The 14,173-nt window shown below is 35.6% G+C and overlaps 1 protein-coding gene across 10 annotated transcripts in view; it reads left to right on the top strand.

The window, feature by feature from the left end:
- Nucleotides 1-14,173, top strand: part of AGFG1 (ArfGAP with FG repeats 1) — an 83,813-nt gene that overhangs the window by 45,806 nt on the left and 23,834 nt on the right. For 8 of the 10 annotated variants that reach the window (XM_055290844.2, XM_055290845.2, XM_055290846.2 and 5 more), the window contains exons 3-6: nt 2,665-2,780; nt 6,397-6,559; nt 7,407-7,560; nt 13,638-13,757. In XM_055290844.2, coding sequence (XP_055146819.1) covers nt 2,665-2,780; nt 6,397-6,559; nt 7,407-7,560; nt 13,638-13,757 — 553 coding nt within the window. The remainder of the gene's footprint in view (nt 1-2,664; nt 2,781-6,396; nt 6,560-7,406; nt 7,561-13,637; nt 13,758-14,173) is intronic. The other 2 variants (XM_055290852.2, XM_055290853.2) reach the window with 1 other exon arrangement.

Here is a 14,173-nt window from a genome sequence, read left to right on the forward strand (position 1 = left end):
GGTCGCCAGGCTGGAGTGCAGTGGCGTGATCTTGACTCACTGTAACCTCTGAATCCTGGGTTCAAGCGATTCTCCTGCTTTAGCCTCTGGAGTAGCTGGGGTTACAGGCATGCGCCACCATGCCCAGCTAATTTTTTTTTGTATTTTTAGTGGAGGTGGGGTTTCACCATGTTGGCCAGGATGGTCTCGATCTCCTGACCTTGTGATCCGCCCGCCTTGGCCTCCCATAGTGCTGGGATTACAGGCGTGAGCCACCACGCCCGACCCACAAGAAATATTTTGAAGCACGTTTGGGGACATGATAGGAAAGGAGAAGGGCAAGTCCTTTTTCCTATCCTTTCTCTTATTTCTCCCGTACCCAGTTCAGTGAGCAGGTAAGATTGAGAAGTATGCTTTTCCTTCCCTGATTTCTTAAATACTTGTCAGGATTTTTGAAACCAGATACTGTGTTCTTTTCATAGTGTCATAATTGCTTATTCTTTAAAATAATATATTTTGGAAACTTGCGGACTTGTTTTTGATAATTTTGCTGAGGAATAATTGATAACTTGGATATTTAAACTGATAACGTGTACATACTTAAAGTGTACAATTTGATGAGTTTTGACATTTGTATGTATCATGAAACCACTACCACAATAACAAGATAGCATGTATTTTCATTGTGCACCCCTTTGTAATGAATCCACTGGTCTGCTTTTCATCACTGTAGACTGGTTTACATTAAAAATTTAAATGAATGGAAATATGCAGTGTATACGTTTTGGTGGGGGAGTGCACAGGTTGCTTTCAGCATAATCTTGAGGTTTATTCATGTTTCTTGTATTAATGGTTTTCTCCTTTTAATTGCTGAATAATGTTCTTCTTTGGATATTCTCCCATTTGTTTATTTATTCACTTGTTTATGAACAATTAGGTGATTTCCAGTTTGGGGTTATTATCAGTAAAGCTGCTATAAATGTTTATGTACAGTCTGAGTGTGGAAAAGTGCTTTTACTTTTCTTGAATAAATACCTAGAAGTAGAATGGCTACATCATATGCTAGGTCTGTGTTTAACTCTTGAGAAACTGCCAAATGTTTTCCAAAGTGCTTATACCATTTTACATTCTAAAGAGTTCCGGTTGTTCCACATTGTTACCAACACATAGTGCGGTCACACTTTGTTTTCAGCTTTTCTAGTAGTATATGCATGTCTATCTTGTGGAGTCTCAGTGTCTTTTTTTTTTTTTTTTAAAAGACGGAGTTTTGCTCTTGTCGCCCAGGCTGGAGTGCAATGACATGATCTCAGCTCACTGCAACCTCCCCTTCCTGGGTTCAAGCCATTCTCCTGACTCAGCTTCCTGAGTAGCTGGGATTACAGGCATGCATCACTACGCCTGGCTAATTTTTCTGTATTTTTACTAGAGATGGGGTTTCACCATTTTGGCCAGTCTAGTCCTGAACTCCTGACCTCAGGTGATCTGCCTGTACCCGGCCTCAGTGTCATTTTAATTTGCATTTTATACATGACTGATGATAGTGGGCTGCGGATATCTTTGGTGAAGTGTTTGTTCAGACCTATTGCCCCCGCTTTAAACAAGTGTTGGCTGGGCGTGGTGGCTCGCGCCTGTAATCCCAGCACTTTGGGAGGCTGAGGCGGGTGGATCGCTTGAGCTCATGAGTTCGAGACCAGCCTGGGCAACACGGTGAAACACCATCTCTACAAAAAAATACAAAAAATTAGCCACCTGTGATGCTGCACTCCTGTAGTCCCAGCTTACTCAGGAGGCTGAAGTGGGAGGATGGCTTGAGCCTGGGAGGCAGAGGTTGCAATAAGCTGAGATTGCGCCACTGCACTCCATCCTGGGTGATAGAGACAGACCTTTTCTCAAACAAACAAAAACCAAAACAAGTGTTGGGTTATCTGTCTTTTATAATTGAGTTGTAGGAATTCTTTATATATTCCAGTTGCAAGTTCTTACACATTTTGCAAATACTTTTTATCAGTTGGTGTCTTGATTTTTGTATTTTTTAAGTTTTTTGAAGAATAGTTTTTTATTTTGATGAAGTCTGCCTTACCAGTTTTTCTCTTTATAGTTCTTTTTGTGCTATTTTATTTCATTTCTCTTTTGGTTTTTCTGAAAGTTAAATATCTCAGATTCTCATTTTTTAGCTGTTGGACAAAAAATGCATAGGAGACAGCTATAAAGCTAATAGTATGTTTGCCTTATATTTGTGTTTATTGTTACAGTTTTAAATTGTTTATGATTCTAGTATTTTCGTTTGTTCTTTTTGGTTTTTTAGACTTGCTAAAGGGCCTGTGAAATTGCTATTGGTTCAGTTCCTTTGTTTTGTGAGTAAGGGAACTGAGCAGGTTACATGACTTTGCTAATGGTGAAGTTTATGATTATGCCAAGACTGAAAAGACCCCAGGTCCTCTGAAATCCCATTTCACTCTTCATTTCCCCTTTTTAATGATTTTGTTGCTAAAATTTTACTGTGTACTGCAACATATTAAAAACTAAATTTAGTTCCTTTATTTCTGTTTATTAGTATCCTCATTGAAAGCATATTATTGACATTATTATGTAGATTAGCTTCCTGAAAGAATCATAGTATCCCCTTAAAATTTCATTAAGTGAAGATGTTGAATTTAACATATATATTTTTAATTCTTTCCAAAGGTCTGTAAACAGATTTGGCTAGGATTATTTGATGATAGATCTTCAGCAATTCCAGACTTCAGGGATCCACAAAAAGTGAAAGAGTTTCTACAAGAAAAGTATGAAAAGAAAAGATGGTGAGTGAAGAGTTTGTATGTAGAATAAAGCCTCCCCAAATCACATATTAACTATGGGTAAGGTTAGTCTGACACAATGAAGGATAAAAGACAGACAGTGAGAACTAGATAGGTTTATAATTCATTATCCCTTGGATTTTTGTTGGTTTGGTTTCTGAAAACCTTTACTTCTACTTTATCTTAACTCATCTGTTCCTGGCAGCAGGGTTTTTGTTGTAATAATTGCCAGGAAAGTTAGGGACTCTTCCTTCTAATCATTCCCTATCTCTGTTAGCTTCTTTAAATATGTTTTGCCCTACAATACTCCATTCTTAAAAATCATTAATTTAGGAAGTATTTACTGAGCCATATCTTTTTTTAATTTATTGAGAGTCATCTTCTATATACTAGGCACTATGCTAAAGCTCTGGTGTAGTAATCCATCCACCTAATTGTCTGTTGTAGCCTTTGCTCAAAATATTTTTTCTTTTCACCGAAGAAATCAGTTTACTCTCTGGTTAAGAAGGGAGCATTTACTTTTCCCTAACTAAATCTATCAGATGTTAATTTTTAAAAATTCCAACAGGTTGTACGTATAGCTAGTAAGCCCCTTCCCATGGAATAAGGACTATATCCATAAAGCTAGTGTTCAGCTACTGAGGGTTCTTCATTTTTAGCTATATGAGCACAATTTAAGTAAAGTTACTAAGACTCATTAACTATGAACTTTTGGTTGTTTCTTTAATAGTAATGAATAGTGGATACTTTCATCTTGGGAGGTTAAGAAGATGGGGCAGAGAGTCAAAATAGAGGGAACAAATAATGGGGAAGTAACGAGCTTCTAGTTTGCTTGAGGAACTGTGTTTCAACCCAAGAGAATATGTTCAGAGCCTGTTTTGGTCCTGAGGGAACATATGCTGTGGTTTACAGCAGAGGTCTTTACCTTCATTCAAGAGCACATTAGCTCTGACTTGCAGGCTCTATCAAAATTTGTATTCTCACTACTTTCCAAAATAGACTACTGTTTTTCTTCTTTTTTTTTTTGGAGACTGAGTTTTGCTTTTGTCACCTAGGCTGGAGTGCAGTGGCGCGATCTTGGCTCACTGCAACCTCCGCCTCCCGGGTTCAAGCAATTCTCATGCGTCAGCCTCCCAAGTAGCTGGGATTACAGGCACCCACCACCACGCCTGGCTAATTTTTTGCATTTTTAGTAGAGACAGGGTTTTGCCATGTTGGCCAGGCTGGTCTTGAACTCCTGACCTCAGGTGATCCACCTGCCTCAGCCTCCCAAAGTGCTGGGATTACAGTTGTGAGCCACTGTGCCTGGCCTAAAATAGAGTACTTTTTGCAAGGCAAGATAAGTCAGGGCTATATTCAGCTATACTAGAAGACATCAGGTATGAAAATAGATTAAAATACACCAGTAAAATTTAAGTTCAGGAAAGAAGAAAATACCAGAAGGTGGGTTGATAGTAAAAATATGGCAGCATAAATGATTCTTTTAAAATGAAAGGTATAATTATCCTTTTATCATTTTGGTTCTGAATTTCCTAGACATTCTACCCTGTAGGAAAGACTGTTCTCCTTACATAGCCCTAACCTAGTTTTGTTTTCTCAGCTGTGTTACTTTTACCAATTCAGAAAGTGAGTTTGGTTAGGGATTAGTTTATGGTCAGCTCTAGCTATCAAGAGAAAAGTGAGTGTGAGTAACAGTTGGTAGAATTAAAATCATATATCCTTACCCCCACATTTGTAACAGTGATATGTTATTCATTCAAACTATAATGCAAATACCTAGAAACCTCAAATAATTACAGTTTATGTTACTTTTTTTCTTTCCTGAGAAACAGGATAATAAGAGTTACACAAATAGAGACTTCAAGTGGTGGGACAGGTGACCATCATTAAGAGGGCCAGGACCTGTACGTTTTTAATCCAGACTGCTGCACACCTATAACATATAGCTAGCAAGCAGTGAAATTGGTTTCTAACATGGAATAAGCACTATCCAGATGCAGCCTCCCTAAAAATACTCACTGTAACTATACTTAAAACAGTGATGATGGTGTTATTCAAAGGGATTTGGAAATTGTTCTTTTGACCAGTTCTCAAAATCGCTTTCTGTGTTATACAAGATTAGTTTCTTTACTTTGCCAGGTGAGTCTTTTGAACCAATAACTATCATTTGATTTTATCCTTTGATAAGATTTGGCTATACTCAAGAATTTGTATTAGTAGTATGCTAAATTATGGGAAAATATAACTTCTTGTATTCATTCTCATGTATCTTTTGTCTCTCCCATTTACTTAAAAAAAGCAGTTGTATTGTTTGTGATTATTATATAGTTTGGTGACAGTGAACACTTATGTAGTTAACACGTATACCAGGAATTGTTCTCAGTGCTTTACAAATGTTAACTTGTTTAAACCTAGGCAACTCTGTCTCTCCATTTTATAAATGAAAAAAAATGGAAGCACAGAGTTGAAGTATTAATAGTTTGCCCAAGGTTTCACAGCCATTTAGTGGTAGAGCTGGGATTTGAACTCTTGTCTCTGGAACAGGTGCTCTTAAGCGTGGTTTTCCTTCTTTCCTCACCTACTTCATATGGGGAATAAGAAGGAGGGTAGGACAAAACCCAGAATTACAAAGAGCAAAAGTTCTCACATAATCCCACACCTAGAGGTCAGGATTGTTGATGTTTGGACATTATTATATCCTTGCTACCTCTCCTTTCTTGATTCGCCTCCTCACATAAATCATGTGTTTATATGACTGGAATCAAATCTGAAAGACCTGTGTGAAGTTTCCTCTTTCTTTCCATGTCAAAGCAGAGTAGTTATGAGTATTGTATTATCGTAAATATTTTTTTCTTGGTAGATGTTGGGTTTGTTTCCCAGTTTTTGTGAAATGATAAAGAGAGGACAGTGGTTAACATCCATGGGTACATGCATCTGTATACACTTACCCATTCTTAAGGATGTTTCTGGAAGTGGTACTTCTGGTGCACAAAGCACACCTATTTATATATTTTAGTAGGTAGCAATAAAAAATTATAAAGTTCACACTTAGCTCATAGGTGAATAAAACCTTAATTTGCATTTTTGTTAGGTTAAAAGTGTTTTCATTTCTGTGTCTCCTGTCTTGTGAATTGCTTTTGTTCATTTAAAATGGGATGATCTTATTCTTACAGATGTAATAAGCCTATGTATTTTAGACTGTTAATTGTAATATTACAAATGTTTTCCTACCTCATCTGTCTTCAAATGTTATTTAGATTTTAAGATAATTTTTAAAATTATAGTATGAACTATTCATCGTGATGATTAATTGTAGGTCTTCTTTAAAAAAAGCAGTTATTTCTTATGTTGTACTTAATATCTTAGAAAAACCATAAATAAGTAATTGAAACAAGTTTTGTGGTTAGTCTTCTCTTTCTCTGAGTATTTCAAATATTTAGTGGGTGTAGTCTTAAGCTATTGTTCCTTTTTTAAAAAATATGCAAAGTTATTCTGTGTGAGAGGGTTTTCAGATAAGATTAATGGTGAACAATCTTGTACAAAGTTAGAATTAAGCTTATCATTTTTTGATATAGAATTACCTACTTTTTTTTAGTTAACTGGTTTTTACATGTTTTAGGTATGTCCCACCAGAACAAGCCAAAGTCGTGGCATCAGTTCATGCATCTATTTCAGGGTCCTCTGCCAGTAGCACAAGCAGCACACCTGAGGTCAAACCACTGAAATCTCTTTTAGGGGATTCTGCACCAACACTGCACTTAAATAAGGGCACACCTAGTCAGGTGAGTAGTCTTTGAATCTTTGTAAGGACTTCGACTTAAAGAGGGCTTGAGTATCAAGAATTTGAGAATTCTTTAAGACAGCAGCATAATCTTGTATGCCAGTAGCATTATGTTCCCGTGGTTTATTATACACTAAGAAATTGTTGGTTAAGTGGTTGAAATGTATATATATTTGTTCTTTTTGCTATTGCTAATATGAGTTTCTTTGACTTCTCTGCAACTTTGTAAAGGTGAGTTATACAGGAATGTTTGCTATAGCTATGTATATGTATGTGTGTGTGTATACACGTATATATGTATATATCATATGTTATGCAATTAGTGAAACATGAATCTATGGTGACCATCAGAGTTAGAATGTATAGTCTCTTTGATACACTTTTCTAGGAAGGGATTTCTTTAGTAGTAGAGTTTTCCCACATGTGTGATTGTGAAGCATGTTGATCCTTGAAACACAAGGGACTTTGCATTATACCTTATTCTTAAAAATGAACAAAATGGAATATTTTCATAAGTTGCTACCTAAAGTTTGTCTTCTACACTTTATTATAGTTGATGGGGCTGTGACAGATCTGTTACTGTGTGGCATTGCAGCCTCTATCCTATACAAGAATGGTTCAGACGCATATTACTATGGATTAAATCCTGCCCTTTTTGATGACACATACTGAGACATTTAGATAAATTTCTCTGTTTTCACAAAAGATTGAGTGAAAAATGAGAAAGGTTAACTCAGCATACTGTAACTCTTCCTACGTATAAGTGTGTTTTAAGTTTGCAGATAGTTTTGTATGAAGATTTTGCAGATCCGACTGGAATATCTTTATAGTTAATATGTGGTTTATAGTCCCCAGTTGTAGGTCGTTCTCAAGGGCAGCAGCAAGAGAAGAAGCAATTTGACCTTTTAAGTGATCTCGGCTCAGACATCTTTGCTGCTCCAGCTCCTCAGTCAACAGCTACAGCCAATTTTGCTAACTTTGCACATTTCAACAGTCATGCAGGTAAGTGTTTTTTCCCAACAGTTTTTGCTGGGGATGCATATAAAACACCAAGAAACATCAATTCTTTAGCACACTTTGAGGATCAGTAAACATTTTTTGTTGAGAATGTTTTGTCACTTGTAACTATTGAGCTGTAATATGTAACCATATAATTGTGTTGCTTTTTAATCACAGAAGAGATTATATTTAATGTCAGTTGGTTGGCATGACCTCTTTCCGTGGAAAAATGGGGAAAGGATATAATGTCTATTTTTTATTCTTTATGAAATTGCAAATATTCAAAAGTAATGGGATACTCTAACCTTTATGTGCTAATCACTCATGGCTAATCTTGTTTCATTTGTCATTCCACTCACTGTCATATTATTTTGACGCAAATTTTAGACATAGTATTAGTTCATCCTTAAACATTGTGTATATCAATCTATAAAACATACTTTTTTTGTTAAATATAACCACATTGGTAGCATCATTCCCTAAATAATAGTAGTAATAATAATTCATTAGTATTCAAATGTTCATTATAGTTCAGATTTTTCCATACACGTACGTACGTACGTACGTACATACATACATATATACATACATACAGTTTGTTTGAATCAGATTTCCAACAAGGTCCACAGACTGCAATTGTGAGATATGTCTGTTAGGTCTTTTAGTTCATAAGATTTTTCCTCTATTCCTTCTTTTTCCTCCTCTGTAATTAGTGAAGAAATTTGCTTATTTGTCCTATACAGTTTTCAGTAGTCTGAATTAGTTGATTGCACCACTCTGGTGCCCTGTAACAAGTTCGGTGTTCTATTTCTTGTATTAGGTTGTTGGATCCAGAGACTTAATCAGTTACAGGTTCTTCCTATTAGGAGGATGGGTGGCTGGGGATATTCTTACTACTTGGGATTTAAGAGGCATGTAATTTTGTATTGTGTTTTTATAATGTTAGCTGTTGATGCTCAATACCCGAGTCCATTGCATAAAAATAATGACGTTCTGAATTTATTCCTTCACTTATTAGCTGAAATACTTATTTAAAAACCTCTATCTGGTGGCATGATTTGTTTAGGAAAGTCAGAATACATGATTCTTTTCCATCAGATATCAGAATAATGAGTTGATTTCCTAGCATTTTATAATGGTGACTTTTTTCTTTAGTATCATTATGACTTCATAGATTAAAACATTTGCTACATCTCAGTTTGCTGTCATTATTATCCTTAGTAGTGCTCAAAGTAGCCCACCTTAGGAGCAGGAACATTTTGAGGTTGGTTCCTACAGATACAACTCATTCATTCATTCATCTATTTGAGGTGGAGTCTCGCTCTCTCGCCGAGGCTAGAGTGCAGTGGTACAATCTCACTGCAACCTCCGCCACCCAGGTTTAAGCGATTCTCTCACCTCAGCCTCCCAGGTAGCTGGGATTACAAGCGTGTGCCACAACACCCGAAATTATATACAAATGTAAAATTTTGTATTTTAGTAATACAAAATACTAATTTTTTATTTTTAGTAGAGATGGGGGTTTCACCATGTTGGCCAGGCTGGTCTCGAACTCCTGACCTTAAGTGATCCACCCACCTCAGCCTCCCAAAGTGCTGGGATTACAGGCGTGAGCCACCGTGCCCGGCCTCTTTTTTGAGATAGAGTCTCACTCTCTTGTTCACACTGGAGTGCAGTGGCACAATCTCAGCTCACCGCAACCTCTGCCTCCCGGGTTCAGCCGGTTCTCCTGCCTCGGCCTCCTGAGTAACTGGGATCACAGGCGCCTGCCACCACTCCCGGCTGATTTTTGTGTTTTTTAGTAAAGATGGGGTTTCACCATGTTGACCAGGCTGGTCTCAAACTCCTGACCTCAGGTGTGAGCCACTCTGCCTGGCCCTAAAGATACTTTTTTGATAGAACTCATGTGGTCTTTGAATGGCCTTTTCTCCCCTCCTTATTCTCAGATTTAACATATTTGTTACAAACATGTTTAATGCATGTCACCAGAAATTGGGATTTATGGAGTTTTATTTTGTTAACAAACATGCAAACCTTGCAGAGGTACTTAGGTAATATTTAAAAATTGATTATTGAAGTATAGATTTGGTCACTTGTATCTCTCCTTAATTGTAATAGCAATAGTCTGATAGGGAAGTGGCATAATGTAGTGAAAAGAACCTGGGCTTTGGAGTTGGGACACCCTGGGTTCAGATGCTGGCTTTCTTGCTTATTATCTGTGTAACTTTGGGCAAATTACCTAACATTTCTAAATTTTCTATTCTATAAATTGTCTTTGATGAGTGGCAAGGTTCAAGTGAGAGGATGCATTTAAGTGGTTTACCATCTAAAAGGTACAATAAACGTCTTCTCTCTTTTATACACACTTCATATATATGTACATATGTATACACATATACACTTATGTATGTATGTTTGTGTGTTTACATGCATTTAAGAAAAAGGATCATACTTTATGGCAAGTTTTTATGCTGTTTTAATCTTTCAATCTTAGTTAAGATTCCACAAATGGCTTAGATTCATTTCCTAACAGCTTGGTGATTTCTTGAGTCTTTACAGTTGCTTCTTTATGCTTAAACAGTGTGAAAGCATACATAGTATTTGTGTTGGAAATGCGTATGGAATCTATTTTGGATGCCAGTAAGCTGTGATGTTTATATCATGGAAAGTTTACCAGTCTGCATTTTGAGTGATTAAATATCAAACCAAATGTAGAACATTAATTTAGGAATTTAGTCATTTTATAACTTTATTTTGATAATTTGAAACTTTGCTTTATATTATTTTGGCATGTGTGTATGAGGTATTGGCTAAAGCTTACTCTTATTTGTCATAGATTATATAAGTTGAATTATGGACAAGAAAAATTCAAGACTGTTTCTTTCTAAAAGATATATTTCACAATTTTATGAGCATAACAGAATCCAGTGCTGATAGAATTGACTTCGTGTTTGTATTTTAGAACTTACTTTGCCCTATTTTACTTACCTGTGAGATTGTGATAGTTTTTCGTTTTCTTTCAATTTGATGACCTGGCTTCTTTTTGGATAATGATGATATGAAGTATATTATACATAATCACACTCCAAAATGTGCTGTTTGGGGTAGTTTGAAAAATTGTAGAAAAACTTCTCTCCAGCCACATTTCTTTCTAGCAAGCAGTAAGGGAACTTTTTGTTTTAAATATTAATAAAAACATTTTCTAAGGACATGCTTTAGAAGGAAATTGTGGTGTAATTTTTATATGTCTCGTGTGTGTATTTGCTTTAAAAAGGAGTCCTAGGATGACATGGATCTCTTTTTTCAGGAAAGGTTATACTGAGAAGGATAAGAAATTTTGGTTTTCTTTTGCTTAAGTTGTTGGAGTTGTGGTAGATTTCCCTTCTCCTGTGTTACCTGAGCTGCAAAATCCCAGAAAACATGGAGAACCTTTTCCCCCGTAACCCTCCAGATAAGAAGCCATTTCCCCCCTGACCAGATAAGAATCCCAACTCTCTTTTTTCACCTCTTGCATTTGAATGCTGATAAAAAGAGTTGGTGGGAGAGCCAATAAATAGAGTAAAACTTGTGTAATTTATGAATATATTCTGGTTTTATCTCCATTTTAGGATTATTGAAATATAATGCGAAATTACTGATAACCACCAAATTCTTTTGTAAATTTGCAACTTATTTCTTGTTCCCTTTGTTTTTCTCTCTTTAAATGCAGTTTGTGAGTCCTCACAGGTAATGTTGGACTTTTCTTTGTAGCCGTATTACCCAAAAATGGTTAGACAAGTCACTGCAACTCTATGGACTAATTTGTACCATGGTTGCACTAATACTTTCAACAGCTCCCTTAAAATGCACTTTGAAAACAATAGCCATCATTTAATTGTAGGATATGCAGTAAAGGAAACGAATCTTATATTTTAATCAGATTGATAGAAAGTGGTTAGTCTGAAGAAAGAATGAAATAGCTACATGTAGGCTGTGAGTCAGGCTGCCTGAGAGGAGTTGTTTTTTAGTCTGAAGTTCTTAATTACAAATGACTGCTCAGATTACCTTTTTTTCTTTACTTTATTTGACTTTTGGTTTCATTACAGGAGAATAAAATGTATATGCCTGTTACAAGAAGAAACTACTGAATTACTCATTTATTTTTCCTTCTAGTATGGTTGATACCATCTTTTGACATTTTGCCTTGGAGTAGTTTTTAGTTAAAAACTAGGTTATGGTTTAACTGAAATGTCTTCCAGAGCCTTTCCAAGCATTCAGAATCCTTATTTTTCCATATATATAGTTCACAAAGTCACTGATTGCCAATTTCTTCTCATCCTGATGATATTCTTGTTAATTTTAAAAAAAATTAGGTGAAGATTTTATCCTGAACAGTTTGATACGACTGATGGAACCATTAATGGCAAATGATAATTATTCACATATGCCAGTCTGGTTCATTAGCATTGTTTTGTAGGGAAACTTTTTCTTTTGTAGATAATTTAGTGACTTAAAAGCCAGAAGCCTTTACTCTTCATGTGAGCATTCAGGCTGAGGTATAGTATTTGTGGATGTGTGTTGCTGGGTAGGGTCATTGTTGGGGTTCAGAAAAAGTCATCTTCTACAGAAGTATGCATGAAGCTAGAAATAAAATTCACCTACTGAATTTGGTTATTTTGCCTGATGATAAACATCATATCACAAAACCTGTGCACTGTAAACTGTAATTGATTTTTATCACATTCTGTACTGTAGGATCTAAACCCAACTGCCTTGCGACTCAGGTAACACAAATGAGTAGTATAATGTTGTGTTTAAAGAACTATGGTGCCCTTTTTAAAGGGGATGTTCTAATCTGTTACCACATGGAAATAGGGATTTAGGATACTAGATATATTGATTTTTTTAATAAGAGAAGCTAGAAGTCTTTTTGTTTATTGTGAAGTGCCCTCTTTTTAAATGTTGGGAATTGATGGGAAATAATGTTAAATACTGTACAGATGAAACAAAGCATATCTGTCAGATGAATTTGCTGAGGGCTGCTAGTTTGCATCCTATGATCTGTCTTCCTGTCTCATGGATATATGTTTTTCTTTGAAGAGGAATGACAACTGTTAGCAAGACTCAGGCTCATTAATTTGGGGTCTAAAGTTCCACACTAAGTTGACTCCTTTGTACTTTTTGAAATACGATTATTTAAGAAACAGCTTTACCATTGTGTTACCTTCTGCTTAGCTTGGATTTCTTTGTACAGAGATTGCCTGAATGTCCAGATAGTAATTTTTGTGTTACTGAATTTATTAGTGTTGAATTTGCAAAGTTGTGTTTTCCAAAGTTTCATTCTGCAGCGTTTATAATTGATTGTTGAAGATAGTGAATAGTTCAGTACCTAGAAGTAAAAATGGATACAACTACTACAAAGTCCTGTCTTGCCATATTTAATAGGTATTCTAGTAATGTTTGGGGCTCTGAATTATATGCTGTAATTTCTATGCTAGCATTCATTGTTTCTTAAATTTTAATGAGTTTAAAATTACAGGCTTCTAATAGAATATGAATATCTTCAATTTATTTGGTGATCTTGTCCTTTTTTTAAATTTTTATATATGACCATGGTGAGACATTTGTAAACTTAAAAAAAGCTTTATTAATTAAACCATCTTTGTATTATTATTGTAAGTATTTCGATTATTGTTCAGATTCACATAGTTGATTACCATTTTTAATCAGTGAATTTTTCCAGGATGTTTTCTACATCTTTGCTTTCCTATAACTCAGTACTGTAACTCAGTCCTCTGAAATAGTTTCCTTTGTTAATAGAGTCACTTTTATAGTACTATGCTTGAGGTCATATACAGAGTATTGTGTCCAAATTTATCACTGCACAAAGTGTTTTTGGAAATTCCTGGTTACTCCTTAGTAAATTACCTGTAATTGGGTTAAATGCTGGTAGGGTTTAAAATCTGATTTCTAAGTGAATTCTCCATAAAGTGAGTTTTGATACATAGAAACTTTTCATATAATTCTTAAACTCATGTGTCATGTATTTTCATTTATAGTTTTCATATTCATTAACATATGTTGTTCCTTACCATTTACAGCTCAGAATTCTGCAAATGCAGATTTTGCAAACTTTGATGCATTTGGACAGTCTAGTGGTTCGAGTAATTTTGGAGGTTTCCCCACAGCAAGTCACTCTCCTTTTCAGCCCCAAACTACAGGTAGAGCTTCTCCAGCATTGTGCTTAAATGTTTACTTTACAAAACAAAACTCTCTAAATGTAGTTTTGAAAAATTAGTCTAAACTTAAATTCTGTAATTATCTGACTTTAAAATGGTTCTATCTTCAAAAGCTCTGGGGAAACCTGAACTCTTTATTTTTTTCTATGTTCATTTGTTTTTCTGCATTATTTGGTATATGGTCTGTTTAACAACATCCATTCTCCTCCTTTTCCTGCACATGAATCTTCCGTATATCGACCATGCACAGAGGACAGAGGCATGACACTACGAAAAGTATCTCTCTCTCTCTCTTTTTTTTTTTTTTTTTGGCAATCCTCCTGCCTCAGGATGGAATACAGGCACATGCCACCACTCCCAGCTAAATTTTTTTTTGTTTTTGGTAGCAACTGGGTCTC

Source organism: Symphalangus syndactylus, chromosome 8 (genome assembly GCF_028878055.3).
Source record: "Symphalangus syndactylus isolate Jambi chromosome 8, NHGRI_mSymSyn1-v2.1_pri, whole genome shotgun sequence".
Classification (NCBI taxonomy): domain Eukaryota; kingdom Metazoa; phylum Chordata; class Mammalia; order Primates; family Hylobatidae; genus Symphalangus; species Symphalangus syndactylus.